General features: G+C 38.3%; 1 protein-coding gene across 1 annotated transcript in view; it reads right to left on the bottom strand.

Moving 5' to 3' along the window:
- Positions 1-16,309, bottom strand: part of ADGB (androglobin) — a 110,680-nt gene that overhangs the window by 56,760 nt on the left and 37,611 nt on the right. Inside the window, exons 10-14 of the mRNA XM_004674136.1 lie at positions 15,776-15,904; positions 13,775-13,869; positions 11,747-11,921; positions 8,062-8,152; positions 997-1,126 (exon numbers count right to left, since the gene is read on the bottom strand). Of these exons, the coding sequence (XP_004674193.1) occupies positions 997-1,126; positions 8,062-8,152; positions 11,747-11,921; positions 13,775-13,869; positions 15,776-15,904 (620 nt within the window). The remainder of the gene's footprint in view (positions 1-996; positions 1,127-8,061; positions 8,153-11,746; positions 11,922-13,774; positions 13,870-15,775; positions 15,905-16,309) is intronic.

Below are 16,309 nucleotides of genomic sequence, written 5' to 3'. Positions count from 1 at the left end.
GATTACAATTGAGATGAAAAAAAAATGTGAAAAATGATGTAAAAATAAACTTTTTAGTAAAAAAAAAAAAAAGAAAGTTAAGATGATGGTACTTTACAGTCATTGCAAGTATCTTAAAACACGTATGCTGGTCACTGCTGGTAATTACAGCCTTTTCTAGGCTGAGCTTTGCATATCACGAGTCACTTCTTCCTGTCTACAGATACTCAGATACTCCCCTAACCTGCAACAGCCAACTATTCGGCAACTATGCTTTGCAGTCACACAACCACCAACTAGTCAAGTGCGGGTCCTTGCAGTAATGAGCCGGGCAGCTAATATTCCTTCCTATACCAACAATATTTAATTAATATGCAAAAATAGATGAGTTGCTTGCATTGTATATTAAAATTTTGGAAAATTGACAAAGGATATCATAGCACATAAAAGGTTACAAACCCAGGGGATAGAGATTCTTGGACATATATAGGGACATTCAAGAATATCAAGGAACTCTTATGGTTACAAGAAGAAACAAAAGCAATAAACAATGCTATTAATGCTGTGAAAGAATAATGGAAAAGATAGTTGATTACCCTTGACCAGTGAAATGAATGAACTTGGGTACACAAAAAGACAAAGTTCATTCAATGATATTAAGTAAGAGAAGTTCCAGAAGAACTGATGCAAGAACTCATTTGAATAAAACTATCCTACATAATATTTACAAAATAATTATAAGATTATAGCATATTATTTATGAATGATACCTAATTGGCAAAATTGGAAGTGTATGGAGTTAATCAATTCTGTCTGAGTGGCAGGCAAGAAATACAATAGAGGCATACTAGGTCCTCACAACACAAACAGGTGATGATCTATAAGGAGCTATTAAAAGCTGTCATCATTATTCTGTACAGAGGAATGGTGTATAGTCTTTTTACATGCATTCACAATTTGAAGAAAAGCCTCTTTTACAATTAAGAAGGGCACCAGCAATCAGAGTCACATAGTTACCTGAGATACAGTTTTTGTCAAATGACTGAATTCAGACTGGCTAAAGGTTACCATTTCATCATTTTCAGGAAGGGAAGGTAAGGTAGATCCTGGAGGATTCCCTTTCTTAATAACAGATCGTACAAAATGACTAATGGAGAAGGGAAAAAAAAAAAAAAAAACACTTGTTATCTTACTTTAAAGTTACTAACAAATGACTACAGTTTTTTATTGAGCTATGATCAACATAATAACATTCATTTCAGATACAAAATAGAACAGCCCATATTTGTATATCTTTACATGTGTTCACCACATCTGTCAACATGTTTACAACCTTTTCTCCCTTGAGGTGAGATTGCTGAGATCTACTCCATTGGCAACTTTCAAAGATATACTATGGCATATTAACTATATTACTCCCTCTAGGTGTTACCCCCCTTATTTATTTTATTTATTTATTTTATATCTGGAAGTTTGTGTCTTTCTTTCAACCCCTTCTCTCACCTTGTTCACCCCCACTGGGAATTCATTCATCAGTTTTTGGGCTTCTAGCTTGGGTTTTGTTTGTTTGTTTCACATTCCGAATGAGGGGGAGGTTATACATTATACTTATATTTCTCTGTCTGATTTATCTCATTCAGCATTATATTTTAAAGTCCATCCACACTTCCACAAATAACAAGGTATTCTTTTTGTTTTTTCTTAAGACTGAATGTCATCATGCTTATTAAAATCAACACTTTTGTCAACAATGGAAAGCTCTATAATCCTTATTTTGTAATTCTTACTGTTTCACAACCATGGATATTGTTTTTTGCTTCACATCAAAAGCAGTGAATTGCTTTCCACTCTACTGAAAAAAATAGCCTCTGTGTGTCAATGTATTGGTATAAAATGTTCTAGAATACTAGTTATTTTTAAATCAAGGTCATCATCTTATTGATCAGAACATAGAAATCTGACAACATTTAGAATCAATTTAACTAAGTCCAAGAGCAATGTATCAGTGAAATAAGACTCAGCTACAGAAACTGAATGATGACTCTTTTTTTTTTAAGATTTATTTATTTGTTCATACAGAACTGGGGTACAGGCCAGAGGCTCAGGGGTGGTGAGAGGCTTCACCAGAGACAGAGTGAGGAGCAGAACAGGCAGATCGACCAAGTACACTGCTGAGGGGAGCAGCGGGCGGGTCAGGAGAGGTCTGCCCTACCATGTGGTCACCTCCGGGGCCGGCGGGAATTGAACTCATGCAGAAGTGGCTTTAGTTCCCTGGTGCAGTGCTTTAACCTGCTGCACCACTAGGGAGGGCCTGAATGATGACTCTTAAGCCCTTAAAATGTGTGACTGTGACATTCATACCAGATGCCCAATTTCTTTCCAAGTAATTGCTGATACAACCCAAATCACCACTGCCAGAACATTTGTTATGATATCGATATTTAAGGTAAATGTGCTTTAAAGGGTAAAATTACATTCCATGTATGTAGACCTCCTAATCTTACAGGTATTTTCTTACCAATGTTCAGTAAAGCTTAATTGGTCTTCAACTGGTTGTCTCTGATTTATCTGCCACTAGAGGGTAGCACAAGCACATTTGTGGAGCTTGATTCTCTCCCACAAACTGGGAGCCTAGAACCAGCAGGCAAGCTTATTGCTGCAGGGACACTGTTCCCACCAGAGTGGCCTGAGCACTTACCCAAGAAAGGGCTGACCTGAGAACTCTGACTGCAGAAAAATAGGCCAAAACGCCATTCACCTCACAAGTGCTTTTGGTACTGCCAACAGCAGAAATATGCAAGTGAACCCTTAACATACTGGAACAGTGAGAAGAGTGACTGAAGTAAGCAGGCAGGTCCCCAGAATAATCTGGGTTGTAGAACTTCACCCACTTCAGCTGAGTAATACTCAAAAAATGCATGCATAAATCAAGGAAGGGAGTAACTTGAAGAGTTTAGGTCTGCAACCAACTCATTTGTGTTCCTATTGGAACTGAGATTCTAGAGGTCTGGGTGTGGTGGTCAAAACAAATCACAAGGACATTTGTCCTGGGTGTCTCTAGTTCCAGTTCTTACAATCCAGAAAATCTTGGATTAGTATACAACTTCAGTCAGCTGAGAGATAACCCAAAATTAGTTGTAATAGTAAAAATCACCATTTTAGTGACAAGATGATTAAGCATAAAATGGATTACCAAAATTATAAAGCATTAGCATATTTATGTTAAGTTCAGCAAAATCCTGAGTGTATGTGGCAATCTGAACTTGTAATATGGGAAACAATTTATTATGCTACATAGTCCAACAGATTAAACTTTAAAGTGTTGATTGATATTTAGTTTTTGTTTTATGGTTAAGTTCAAAGGTAAAAATTTTTTAAGGGATCATGCTTAGTGAAATAAGCCATAAAGAAAAAGAAAAATACCAGATGGTTTCACTCATAGAAGGAGCATACAGGGAGGGGAGAAAATAATAATAATGAACAACTATATACCAGAGACATTTTACTGGGGTCGAATGGGGAATGGGATCAAAAATGGGGGGGACGGGGAACCAGGCTGTGGTGATGGCACATGAGTGATTTGGTTATAGGAAGCCCATTGGATTACAATTGAGATGGGAAAAAAGCACAAAATGATGTTAAAATAAACTACTGTTAAAAAAAGATTTAAAAATAATAATAATAATAAAAATAATTTAAAAATTTGTAAAGATTCATAGATGTGTAGAAAGAAATAAGCTTCTGCAAATACATGAATTTTAGCTTACTATTTGAATTTTTATAATGACTTTAATATCTAGCAAGATCTACTTTCTACAACATTTGGCTTTTTGTGTAACTGAGGGGAAAATAAAAAAAGAGAAAATACTAGTCAGTACAACTTAAAAGATTTAAGTTAATTCAGATAGTTAAATGTATTCAACCCATATATTCCTTAGAAAAAATAGTTTTATTAAAGAAGACAAATAGGGCCCTCCCTGGTGGCACAGCATGTTAAAACACAACACTAAGAAACTAAAGTCGGGGGCCCTCCCTGGTGGCGCAGTGGGTTAAAGCACAGTACTAAGAAGCTTAAGCCACTTCTGCATAAGTTCGATCCCCGCCCTGGGCGTGATCCATATGGTGCAGTAGACTTCTCCTGACCTGCCAGCTGCTCCCCTCAGCAGTGTACCTCATTGATCTGCCTGTTCTATTCCCCAATCTGTCTCTGGGGAATCCTCTCACCGCCCCTGTGCCTCTGCCTGTATTCCATTTCTGTATGCATAAATAAATAAATCTTAAAAAAAAAAGAAGACAAATAGAAATGTACTGATCACTCTAAACTGACTTAATAAGAGGTGCACAAATCACAGCTGTTTCACCTTACAGAGGCAGCATTCATTTGAAGAGGTACAGACTTGTACTCTGAATACATACTCAGTGCTGTAAGCCACCATTGCCTCAATAAAATAAATTGTTTGATAAACGTGCACATGAAATTGTTGGATTCAAAATAAATGTATTTCAAACATTTTTAGAAATTGATATATTTATGCAGAAAATAAGATTTAAAGTTAAAAGAAAAGTGGGAGGAGAATTAGATTTATTAGTTGGTAATAGCAACAAAACTATGAAATCAGTGTAGCAGCAAAGTGTCTTCTCAGTCTGTGAAGCTGTCAGTCAAGGCTGGTCATTGACACAAATGTTTATCTAGTGAGCCTACGGCAAGAGACCCCCTCATCACTCACTTCTCAGTCATTCATGCATAGCCTTAGAGGTTCAATAGTGAAGAATACCTCTAACCATTTCAACTTAGTGTTGATAAAAATGTAAATCAATGAGTATGATATAAAGAATCCAGAAAATAGGGCAGTACAATGAATAGCCTTTGATGTCTATTTAGACTGTTTTTCTCTCATCATTTGCTGTCTTTGATCAATTTAGCCAAATCCAAGAAGAAAAATAAAATCCTATCTAATGACCATCATGTGTGTGAGCCCCAATATGAGTTATTTAATAATTTTAATAAAGTGTTATTCACTTTAAAAGGTATTCACTATACATTTATAGAGATGGGATATTATATTTGTAAATCATATATTGTATTATAAACCAGTTACCTTAATAAAAAAAATAGAGGAATCAACATTAAATATAACAAAGCGCACAAATCATGGATGTGTAAGATGTTGAATACTTTAGAATATTTCACTCTTGAGCACTTGAACTGTGACTACTTCACAGTTACATTAAATTTACATAGTCACATATGCCTAGTAGCTACATTAGACAAAATGTATTAAAATTGAATAACTAAAAATCCCTCAAAGATATTTTCAACACAGTTGATATTTATGGTAGCACATGTCACAGCCAGGATACTATTTAAATATCAAAGATTAATAGTATAGATACAAAGTCCATCTGATATCTTTAGGGTTTCTATTCTGATTTATATAAACTGACATTAACTAATTCTAAAAATTTAGTAATGCTTCCCATTGCATACAGAGAAGTAGAGGCAAATTTGGAGAAGGCAAGGCTCCAGGAAGTAGACAATATTGTACAGAGATAATGAAATCATTAGTAAAACTAAAACTGCAATACAGCCAAGTAACGGTTGATATTCTAGGGCCACTGAATGTTAGCATGAGTGGAATTTCTTGAAATCCCTGACATAAGAAGGCAGTGTAGGGAATCTGCTGGGTATGATTAGTATAGGAAACTGGGAGGCTTTTGAGTATACTCTATTAACAAGGAAAGCCACTCCTTAATATATTCATAGCACCTATCTATTCATAGACACTCACAACATGGAGAACACAACACACATTAATGACAAGAAGCCACGATAATAGTAATGTGCTGCATTGATATTATATTGCACTACCAATTAGGGCTATTTGTGTCCCAAATGTCAAAGTCTAATTCATAGTAGCTTTAAAAGGAGAGGAAATGTATTGGCTTCCTTAGAGGGTGTTCTATTCCTGTCTAAGAATCTAATGAGCAAAATGGAGAACAGCATATAATTGTGTGAAATATCTGCAGGTGTGTCAGCTACAAAGCAAAGGAAAGACTGAAGTCTATTTTATGTTCCCAGTTATGCTGTTTAGGGGATGGAAGGTATCTACTTAGAAATCACCTTGACACCTCTAATAGCATCCCTGTCTTACAGGGTCACTAGATAAACATTCACATTGCCTTGACACCTCTTCTCTACCATACATGCAACATAAAGGTGATATAAGAGGTGAGCCTTTGAGGAGATAATCTGAAGAGGAAGCACAGAGGAAAATGGAGCATTGCTTTCTTGCTGAGAACAAAACAGGAGGGTGGAGAGAGATGTGGAGGCAAGGGGCTACCCAGCCGGATAAAAGCTTGTTGATGATGGATAATGGCCAGGGAGAATCTCCAAGACAGGGTGACTTTAAAGAAGGAATCGCTAATTTCCTCTTCATTATTCCATTTGCTCAAATGATAGTTCCTAATGATAAAACCATTAGAAAATATGCTATGTTCACAAATAATCTGGGCATCATTCTTAGTGTTTTGGATTTGTTTGGTTGCTTGGTTTTCACGGAATGGAAAATGGAAGGTGGGTAGGCTAAGTAAGTCCAACTGTGTTAGGAACAGAGGGGAAGAAACAGCATGGGAAGAGAATTGCACGTGAAAAGAGCAGAAACAGGAAATCACAACCAGAAACACACATTCTCTTCAAGACAATAGATGAATCAAATGTGTCCCTCTTCCTCCCTCCTGCGATCCCACCGGCATCTCAGAAGAAACAAATGAATAAATAAAAATTTTCCTGCAGAATTAACAGAATAGGTTTGCCGTGGTTAGTGATGCCAGCCCTGCCCATTGAGCTCCTGAGCCTCTCAGTCAGGAATTCAAGACACCAGATACAGGAGCGCTGGGCCTTATCAGACATGGACGAGGAGGACGAGGCGTGTCATGCCTGGAACAGCACATTCCTCAGTGCTGGCTAGAACAGTCGGATGGCAGAGCCCAACGGAGCAGGCCACCCTCCCGGAAGGACAGAGAGGCATCTAACGTTGGTGAGGCAGCCCGGAAGCCTATCTGCCTTCTTATGTTTTTTTAAATCTGAATCTTAAGGTTAAGAGTTAATCTTAAGTCTACTCCAGAAAAAAAAAAAAAAACAATGGCCAGCAGCATAGCAAAAGCGCTACAAAGGAAAGTGCACTAAAATCTCAACCACTTCACTGCAGCAGACTCTGCATTTTGCCCTGAAGTAAAATGTGCTTTGATGTGCAACTTGAAATTGGAAGTTACACCTGGGTGAGGGAGAAAAAGAACTTCAAACACTAGCTAGACCTCTGGCCACAATACGGTGATGCCTCCTGGCATATAGAAGGTGTCGCCTGTATTGCGGGCTGATGGCAAGTTCCTGACATTAGGACTCCTCTCAGCAGGGTTCTAATTACTTCTGCAGGGCAGGTTCCTTGAGGTAAAAGCATAGGATTTGGGTCACATCTGTGTGATGGCAAGTCTTACACTTTATGGCAATTTTTCATTTGTCTACCTGGCTTTCCTTCAAAGCTGGTATCTAAGGAGGGGAAGGAAAATGAAATGCTTCCTTCTATCTTCAAGAGAGGTAGAGTGCCTCATTGCATGAGTGTACTGAGGCTACCAAACAAAATATTAACAGGGTGGGTGGCTTCAGCTGCAGAAATGTATGTGCTCTCAGCTCTGGAGGCTGGAAGTCTGAGAGCACAGTCGCAGTGCGGCCAAAGCATGCGAGCATTGTCCTCCTGGCTCGTCTTTTCAGCGGGCTCTCACATGGCCTTTCCTCCGAGCAGGAGCAGGGGAGGGGAGGCTCTCTGTAACCTGGTATTTCTCCTTATGATACTATTTTTATGGCCCAATTAATGACAACTAAGAGACATGACCTCAAATACAGCTATATTGGATGAGGGCTTCAATGTAGAATTTTAGGATACAAATATGCAGCCTAGAACACTCATACATAATAGGTGAGGAAAAAAAAAACTGTTAAATGAAATCCTAAGCTATACAAGATAAAAAAAAAATACTTCATTTGTTAATAAGGTACATTTGCTGAAAGGAATGGTATATACTTACGTTTCTCTTGGAACTGTAAATGGAGTCATTCTGTAATCCAAAAATGGACTTGATATCTCAACAAACTGTTCAGGCTTCTTTATCACTACTTCTAAAAAGTAACAAATAACATGGTCTATCTTTTAACACATTTTCAAAAATTACTGGAAGAACTTAACACTGACTGCAGTTCAGAGGTAAGTACTAATAATCCAGCAAATGTCAATGTAGTTAAGGAGGAACGTACTAGGATAAATTTGGATAATCAGAAAAGTCATAACGTATTTTTGCTTGAAAAACAGAAAAGATACATCATCACTTTTCCAACAATTAAATATTTTTTTTTTAAGTGAAAGCACTTTCTGGATCATGCCAATATTGGACTACATTTGTCTACTTCTCTGTTGTTTTCCAAATTTACAATGTGAAACAGTGAAGCTTCAAAGGAGAAAGAGAGCTTGTCTTCTCGAATTATCACTCAGCAAAGGCTAGAATTTGGAAAATATGAATGTTTATATGAAAAATATAAACGTATTCATTGGGCTCTCCCTGGTGGCACACTGGGTTAAAGCACAGCACTATGAAGCTGGCTGCAGCCGCTTCAGCACAAGTTCAATCCCCTGCTAGGGAGCTGACCCACATGGCACAGCAGACCTCTCCTGACCTGCCCTCTGCTCCCCTCAGTACTTTGTCAACCTGCTTGTTCTGCTTCCCACTCTGTCTGGTGAATCCTCTTACTTCAACTGCACCTTAGGCCTGTACCTCAGTTCTGTATGCATACGTAAATAAATCTTTTCAAAAATTTCACTAAAAAATACGTTCTCTTAAACTGTGCAATACAATTGCTCAAGACATAAAGAGGAAATGTAGATTTACAAAAGGAAATAGTAGTCAAAGAACAGGAAATGTACAAAAGCAAAGTTCACAAGTGGAAAAGAAGGCAGGAGAACAAAACTCACCAGTGAAATTTCTAAAGGAACCTAAGGCAGGTGGAGAAGGAAATTCCCAAAGGCAGTGTCACCCACCTGTACTAACACGGTGAATGCCAAAATTAACCATAAAGGGTGATTATTTAAATACAACTTCTTGCTACTGTAGATACAATGCACATTGGAGGATAAAAATGTCAAGGTCTGACACAACACACAGAACTTTTCTGGTTGTTTTGTGGCAATCTCTAAAATAAGCCCTTTCTCCATATAAAATTTTCACTTTAAATAGTTAACCCGCAAGAGAGAAGGGCAGTTATGTGGTGGTACTGTTACCTGGGGCCACACAATTTTTGACTCTCAAGAACCATTACATTGTCTTCCCACCTAGCAAAAGAGCTGCCCAATGCCTACATTTACACAGCAAAACATGTGTATGTTTAATATGTTTCATTTCATTCACCTACTCCTTTATGTTCTGAATGAACAATTTTTAATTATAATTGGATGTATCAATTAAAAATAGCATTTAAAAGCAAAAGATATTCTCTTCCTATCAAGCACTATATGGGTGGGGATCTTTGGTTCCAGAAAGACAAAGGAGAGTAGGCAAGAAGGAAGGGAGGGCAGTGGGGTGTGGTGAGAGGAGGTCTGACGGGAAGTCAGGGAGGGGCTTTGGCAGCCTGTAACTCAGAGCAGCAGTGCCACTTTGCAAGCTCCCACGCCCCATTCCTGAAACTAACACGTCTAAACAAATGACTGACAATGTCAGGCAAGAGGGGAAGACACAGACAGGCCTAAGTAAAAACTAAGGAGATCATATCTTCTCTCCATCCAAACCAGATTACTTCTTCAGCTTTTGCTCTTTTCTGGCTGGGATAAAATACGTTGTGCCAGAGAAATCTTTGCTCCCAGCTACATTGGCTGTGTCAATGGAGGTCGAAAATGAGTGTGAGGAAAATTACAAAGCTATCAGTTGTTATTTACGTTTTCTAAAAGGCATGTAAATTATAGCTGGACGTGGCAGCAAGGAGCAGGTATGTCTTCCAGTCTGTGTGGCCACGCAGCGTGGGGAGCCATAGAGCCACTGGAGTGTGAGTTTCCCTATGTGGTTTAAGGTCCTCCCGTCACCCTGGTGAATTATCACCCCAGCCAGCACCACCAATAGGGGCCCGAGCCATGATTTCATCGGACCAGAGGCTTAAATCATGTGTATAAGCTTCACAATGGTGCCTTCACTAAATGGACACCAGGAATGTTCACTGTTCATTCCGATTAAAATGCAGCCCCTCAGGCATTAGCCTCTCCAGCCCTACCCAGTGATGACTGAACACAGTTAGAAAATAAGGAGGTATCAGAAGAAGCAAGGAAATGAGCACAGAAGGAGGGTTTTGAAGAAAGATAACTTAAGCATTTTGTGGAATTATATACATACTTACATATGTATAATACATGATACTCCCTTTTTATTTATGCATACAGAACTGGGGTACAGACCAGAGGTGCAGGGGCGGTGAGGATTCACCAAGACAGATTGGGGAGCAGAATAGACCAGCTGACGAAGTACACTGCTGAGGGGAGCAGCAGGCGGGTCAGGAGAGGTCTGCCGTGCCATGTGGGTCACCTCTGGGGCAGGGATCAAACTTATGCTGTAGTGGTTTTAGCTTTTTTTTTTTTTTTTAAGATTTATTTATTTATTCATGCAGAATTGAGGTACAGGCCACAGATGCAGAGGATGAGAGGATTCACCAGGGGCAGAGTGGGGAGCAGAACAGGCAGATCGACAAAGTACACTGCTGAGGGGAGCAGCGGGCGGGTCAGGAGAGGTCATCCGCGCTATGTGGATCTCCTCCGGGGCAGGCAGGGATCGAACTCATGTGGAAGTGGCTTAAGCTTCTTAGTGCTATGCTTTAACCCGCTGCACCACTAGGGAGGGCCAATACTCCCATTTTTTATCATCCTTCATTAAAAACTGCCAGTGCTAAATTAGCAATGGAAAGGCTGTGTATGTTGAATACACAGAAATCATGTATCATTCTGCTATGTCTTAAATTTGTTATTTTTTATTTTTTAAATCTCTTCTCATGTTTACCCTTCTGCTTAAAATCATTTTTTTTTTTATGGTCTCATTCATTTCTTCCCATCTTCGTCTCTCTTCCATGGAGCTAATAACAGACATAACATGAAGACTTGCAGAGAAAAAAGTTGACAATTCACTCATGAATTATGAGAAATTTCCACATGAACTTGTGAAGTGTCTCAGCTCCCCTCTCAGCCCAGGTGGGCCGATTTAGGTCTCAGGACAACTACTGTTCCCTCAGTGACTCCATGTCAACATTAACACAGAAGCAGAAGCTCTATTTCTATAGAAGTGGCAAGCGGCAATCAGTTTATTCAAAGATTATGTCCTTCAGGACACTCGAGATTGATTCCAGTAGCATAAATACACTTCAGGGGCTTAATGAATGCTATTCAAGTTTCTATATTGTTTATTACAAACTATGTAGCTGTCACAGTATTAATGACAATGTTGTCACCCAAAGAATGACCTTGATATACCTGGTCAGTTTAGAAGAAAACAAACCCCTAAGTTTCTGGGATGTAAAGAACTGATCCTTGAATACTCAACATTTGGGCATAAAACTAAATGAAGCCTTCGGTGTGATGTTGGCTAATTAGAAATGATATTCATCTTTCATTATAAACGAATGAAACTTTAGACCTTTACATTAGAAGAATGTTAATTTGAAGAGACTTTGAAACAATGCAGGCCATACCTTGAGCTTCATCAGTTATAACAGTCTCCTTTTTTTGGCGAAAGAGCTTCCAGGCAGGTACAGGAGGTGATTTTGGTGGTACAATAAGAGGACAAGACCTTGTTCTAGTCACCAGCACAGGATGGCTGTAGATGTGTGAAAGGCCATATTCTCTAAGCTTCTCAGAAGAATTGGACTACAAGGTGGAAGCAGATTTATAAGGATTTTAGCAACTCATGTCTTCAAAATAATACACTCGGCCCTCCCTGGTGGTGCAACTGATTTAAGTGGAGCACTCTGAATCTCGCTGGCTTCAGCTGTTCTAGAGCGAGTTCAATCCCCGGCCAGGGAGGTGACCTCTCCTGTCTCGCCCACTGCTCCCCTCAGCAGTGCATGTAGGTCAGTCTGCCTGTTCTGCTCCCCTCTCTGTTTCTGGTGAATCATCTCACCCACCATACCTCTGGCCTATACCCCAGTTCTATATGCATAAATAAATACATCTTTTTAAAAATGAAATAAAATAATACATTCTATCAGATGACAGTAAAGGAAAATTAGCCACCGTATTAATATTAATAAAAGCACCATTAGGACGTGAACCTAATTTCATTATTCTGCGAACCCAGCTTCCTTCTTTACAAAATGAGGGAACTAAAATCCTCTATTCAGTTCTAAGAGATCCAGATTTCATGAGATGGCAAAAAAATTTAGCATGCCATTTAGGTTCAAAATGAACCATTGTTTCTATGGATAAAACTTTGATGCAAGTGTTTAATATGTAAGGTTTGCTTGCTGTTGCTTTTCACCACCAGCAGTTGCCACACAGCATGTGAGGTGGAGGAGGAACTAAATGGTTGCCCTGTCCACAGTCTATGTTTTCTCCCTGGAACAGCTGCTCCCCCAGAGGGAATCCCCATGATCCCTCCTAACAATGGAGACTTTCACGGAGGACAGAGGACAGAGGCTGCTCCGTATGCTGCCACATCAAGAAGTTTCTGGAGCAGATGCTCCCCCTTCCCCCATCTTGAAGCTGTCATAATTGCTGCTTGCTCCTCTGGCTTCCTCGCTAGCCTTGAAGCTGGTGGAGAGAGACTGAGTCCTCGGAGCTAGCTCTCTGCTTAGCACATCAGGCACAAAAGACATCTGTTGTTGTTGCAAACAAACCTAAGGGAGCCTTTTCAGCTTTGAAACTCAAAGCTCACTTTTGTTTTGATGCTAGCTTCTCAAAAGAACAGTGCAAAGTTCAGATAGATTGTGCTATACACTTTTCTTTTTGTAATGCATTTATCCCGTTTTTTTGTTCTTTTGCGTTCTGCAAAGTGTCTGAGTCCTTCCTGTACATGAGGCCATGCCACTCCAAGCAGGCTTTGTGTCCTCTCATTGGCCACTGTGCTGGAGCATTCAGTGTGTCTGGAAAATCTAAGACAGCACCAGGCTCTGGCCAAGTAAAAGACTATAAACACATCAGGGCTGAGAGGATCAATTCCAGCCTTACACTGGAACAGGCCTGTAAGCACAGCTGGATTTAATCATGGTCAAGGGAATTAACTCTGAATTACAAACAGAGAAACGACCACTAATGTCTATATTGATAATAGCACCTTAGGTCCCAGCATATTGATAATATTATCGCTGGTATAAGATGGACTTTTGGAGGAAGGAATGTTTTCTATATGAAATGGAAAGTGGAGAAAAGGGATGAGGAGGAAGAGGAGAGAAGATTTACACTATAGTTAATAAAAATATGTAATTTACATGTCCTTTCTCTGTCATATAACGGAAACAAGCAATTGATAAAAAGCATGGGAGCCTATACCTTCATTTTCTTTAAAAGGGAACTTCTGGAATCATTTGAATATGCCAGGCCCTGTGTTAGTGTCTAAGTTTTTAGATACGGAGACTGAAATCCAAAAATACAATTTTAATTATTCCTGGTAATATGTTGGTTTTCCTTTCTAGCAAAAGCCACTCTATCCTGTCTGTCTCTCTCTCATGTATTCACATCCACAACATAAAATAATATTGTGTTTTCTGCTCTTAAGTGCTTACCATCTTCTTTAATGAGAATATCTTCCTTTCAAACAAATAGAGAGGCGTGAAGGTCGCATAGACAACCATGTGAGAGTACTGTATTGCCGAAGAACCTGTAAACCAAACATAAATATTGTCATGCAATTCTAGCCCAACTGGGTTTGTCAGTGATCTCAGATTGCTCGATATCCTTAATGAGTTCATCTGTGATGGTAAGATGTAGGTAAATAACTGAATGCATTTAATCAATGCTAACTCTCAAGTGTGCACCAATCTTTCAGGCTGTCTCATTAGTTCGACCTTTATAATAGTACCTTGAAGTTATTTAAGAAATAATTTTACTTCTCTGAAAATGCTATTGCACAAACTTATAAGCTATCAGTCACTGTAACTACAAATGGTCTGAAAATAATTATGCACAGATGGAATGATTTTAGGATTGAGACACTTATTGGGGAGGTGTGATTCTATAGTCTTGAACCACACACCATGTTATCAACCAGTGATAACTCAATAAATCAATAATAAAACTGAGATCATTAGTAACCCCTATATGTAACACTTAAATAAGATCAGGAATCTCTGTGTCATTTCAAAAAGAAAACATAAACAAGTGAACCCTTCCATAGAGAAAACATAAGTAACTTAGTTTGCAATGTTTAATGTTTGTAGAAATTACTTTAGAGTATCACACTTACCTATTCATTTGATTCTTAACATTCCTGCAGTTACTGTATATAATTCAGTATAATATTTTGTTCTTTAAAGATACTATCCAAGATATTAGCAGTTAAATTAGTTTCCTTTCTTACCTTTATTTTGAACTAAGATGTTTTATTTTATTCCTTAAAAATCCAAGCACTTACATTTAAGTCTAAGATATTTGCTAAAGAAAAATACTTTTAGATTATAAATATAATCTACTTATATAATAAGCAAAATATAAGTTATATGTGCATCCATAAACTCTCTAGAATGGATTAAGATGTGATATATGCCAAACATAAAAACACATTTTTACATTTAAAAGATAAACTTTGTATATCTTTCATGGAGTGGAGATATGAATGAGCTTCACACCATAGCCCAACCTCTGAAGCACATTCTGTATCTTGACATTGAACTTATGGGTGAGTTCGGTAGGAAAAAAAAAAAAAAAGTTCCCTGTTACTTATATTTTCACAAAGAGTAAAAGTCAGAAAGATTTGACAAAGATGAAGAATTAATTTTGGGAGTTCTATGTCACCCATCATCAAAAACATCACTTAAAATCTTCAATGTAAGAGGTAATATTTAATCTTGACTTAAAGAAGTGACTAGTGACTGTTTTCTGTGTCAAACTACCAGACACTTTTCTGTTAAAAAAGTCATAATTATTAACATTTCCACACAAAAACCATAGTAATATCTTCAAAGAGAGTACAAAGTGAAAATAAAACAGATGTGGGGTAAATGTAGGTGTTTTAGATCCCACAGTGATTATGAGCTGAGAATCTTAATCCGTCCCCTAGAAATACCAAAACAGAAGACTCAATGTCAGGACTACAAATATTATAACATGTTACATGTACGTAGAATTTATTTGTGCAAAGGAGGACATATACTAATATATCTTCATATTCTATAAAATTTCATAAAATAAATTTACATATGTATAAACATGTCATATACCTATGCATTATATCTAAATATGTGTAACCATATGTTAAATTGTATGAAATACCATTTTAATATATTGAATTACAAAAATACAATATATTCTTATTGGTACATATCCTCCCCACGTAAGCATTTCTCCTGTGACTGTTGACTCATAAGAACTCAGACAACCTTGGTTTTTATCACCTGCAGAGGTCCTGGCCAGAATATACACATCTGTATGTGATTCTGACAAATATTGGCAATCTTGAATGCATTTATGTAGATATTTTTGAAAAGGAAATACATTTCTATGCTTCAACCTTATCTAGAATTTTAGAAAACAGCCAGAACAGTGATTCTAGGAGACTGAGCACTTACAGTCTGACAGAGACTGCAGAGAGTATTGTACATCTGAGGAGGGTCTAGAACCATGAAATGACCATTTGAATTTTTCCTTCTCTCCATCTTTACTCTTTTTCTTTCCAATGTCTTTTGCATCTGATTTTTCTAACAAATTAAAAAAAGACAACAAACCTTTTAAGTACAAAGTCTAAAACTATATATATATTATTCAGTCATTATGTTGTGTAATCGACCAAAGCAACAGTCCTATATAAGTGTAAAAGCACAGCACAGATTCAGCACAGATTCCCAAAACAGTATTCACCTCTAACTGGAAGCATTAAAATAAAGCAAGTAGGCACTTCCTCGTGGCGCAGGGGGTAAAGCGCAGCACTGCAGGTGAGCCATAGCTGCTTGAATGTGAGTTCGAACCCTGCCCCAGAAGTGATCCACAAGTCGGCAGACAGCTGACCTCTCCTGTCTTATCCGCTGCTCCCCTCAGCAGTGCACTTCATTGATCTGCTTGTGCTGCTCTTCACTTTGTCTCTGCTGAATCCTCCACTGCCCCTG

Source organism: Condylura cristata, unplaced genomic scaffold (genome assembly GCF_000260355.1).
Source record: "Condylura cristata isolate star-nosed mole 26May11 unplaced genomic scaffold, ConCri1.0 scaffold00001, whole genome shotgun sequence".
Taxonomy (NCBI): Eukaryota; Metazoa; Chordata; class Mammalia; order Eulipotyphla; family Talpidae; genus Condylura; species Condylura cristata.
Note: the sequence above shows the minus strand (reverse complement) of the source record. Positions and strands in the feature narration are given on the sequence as shown.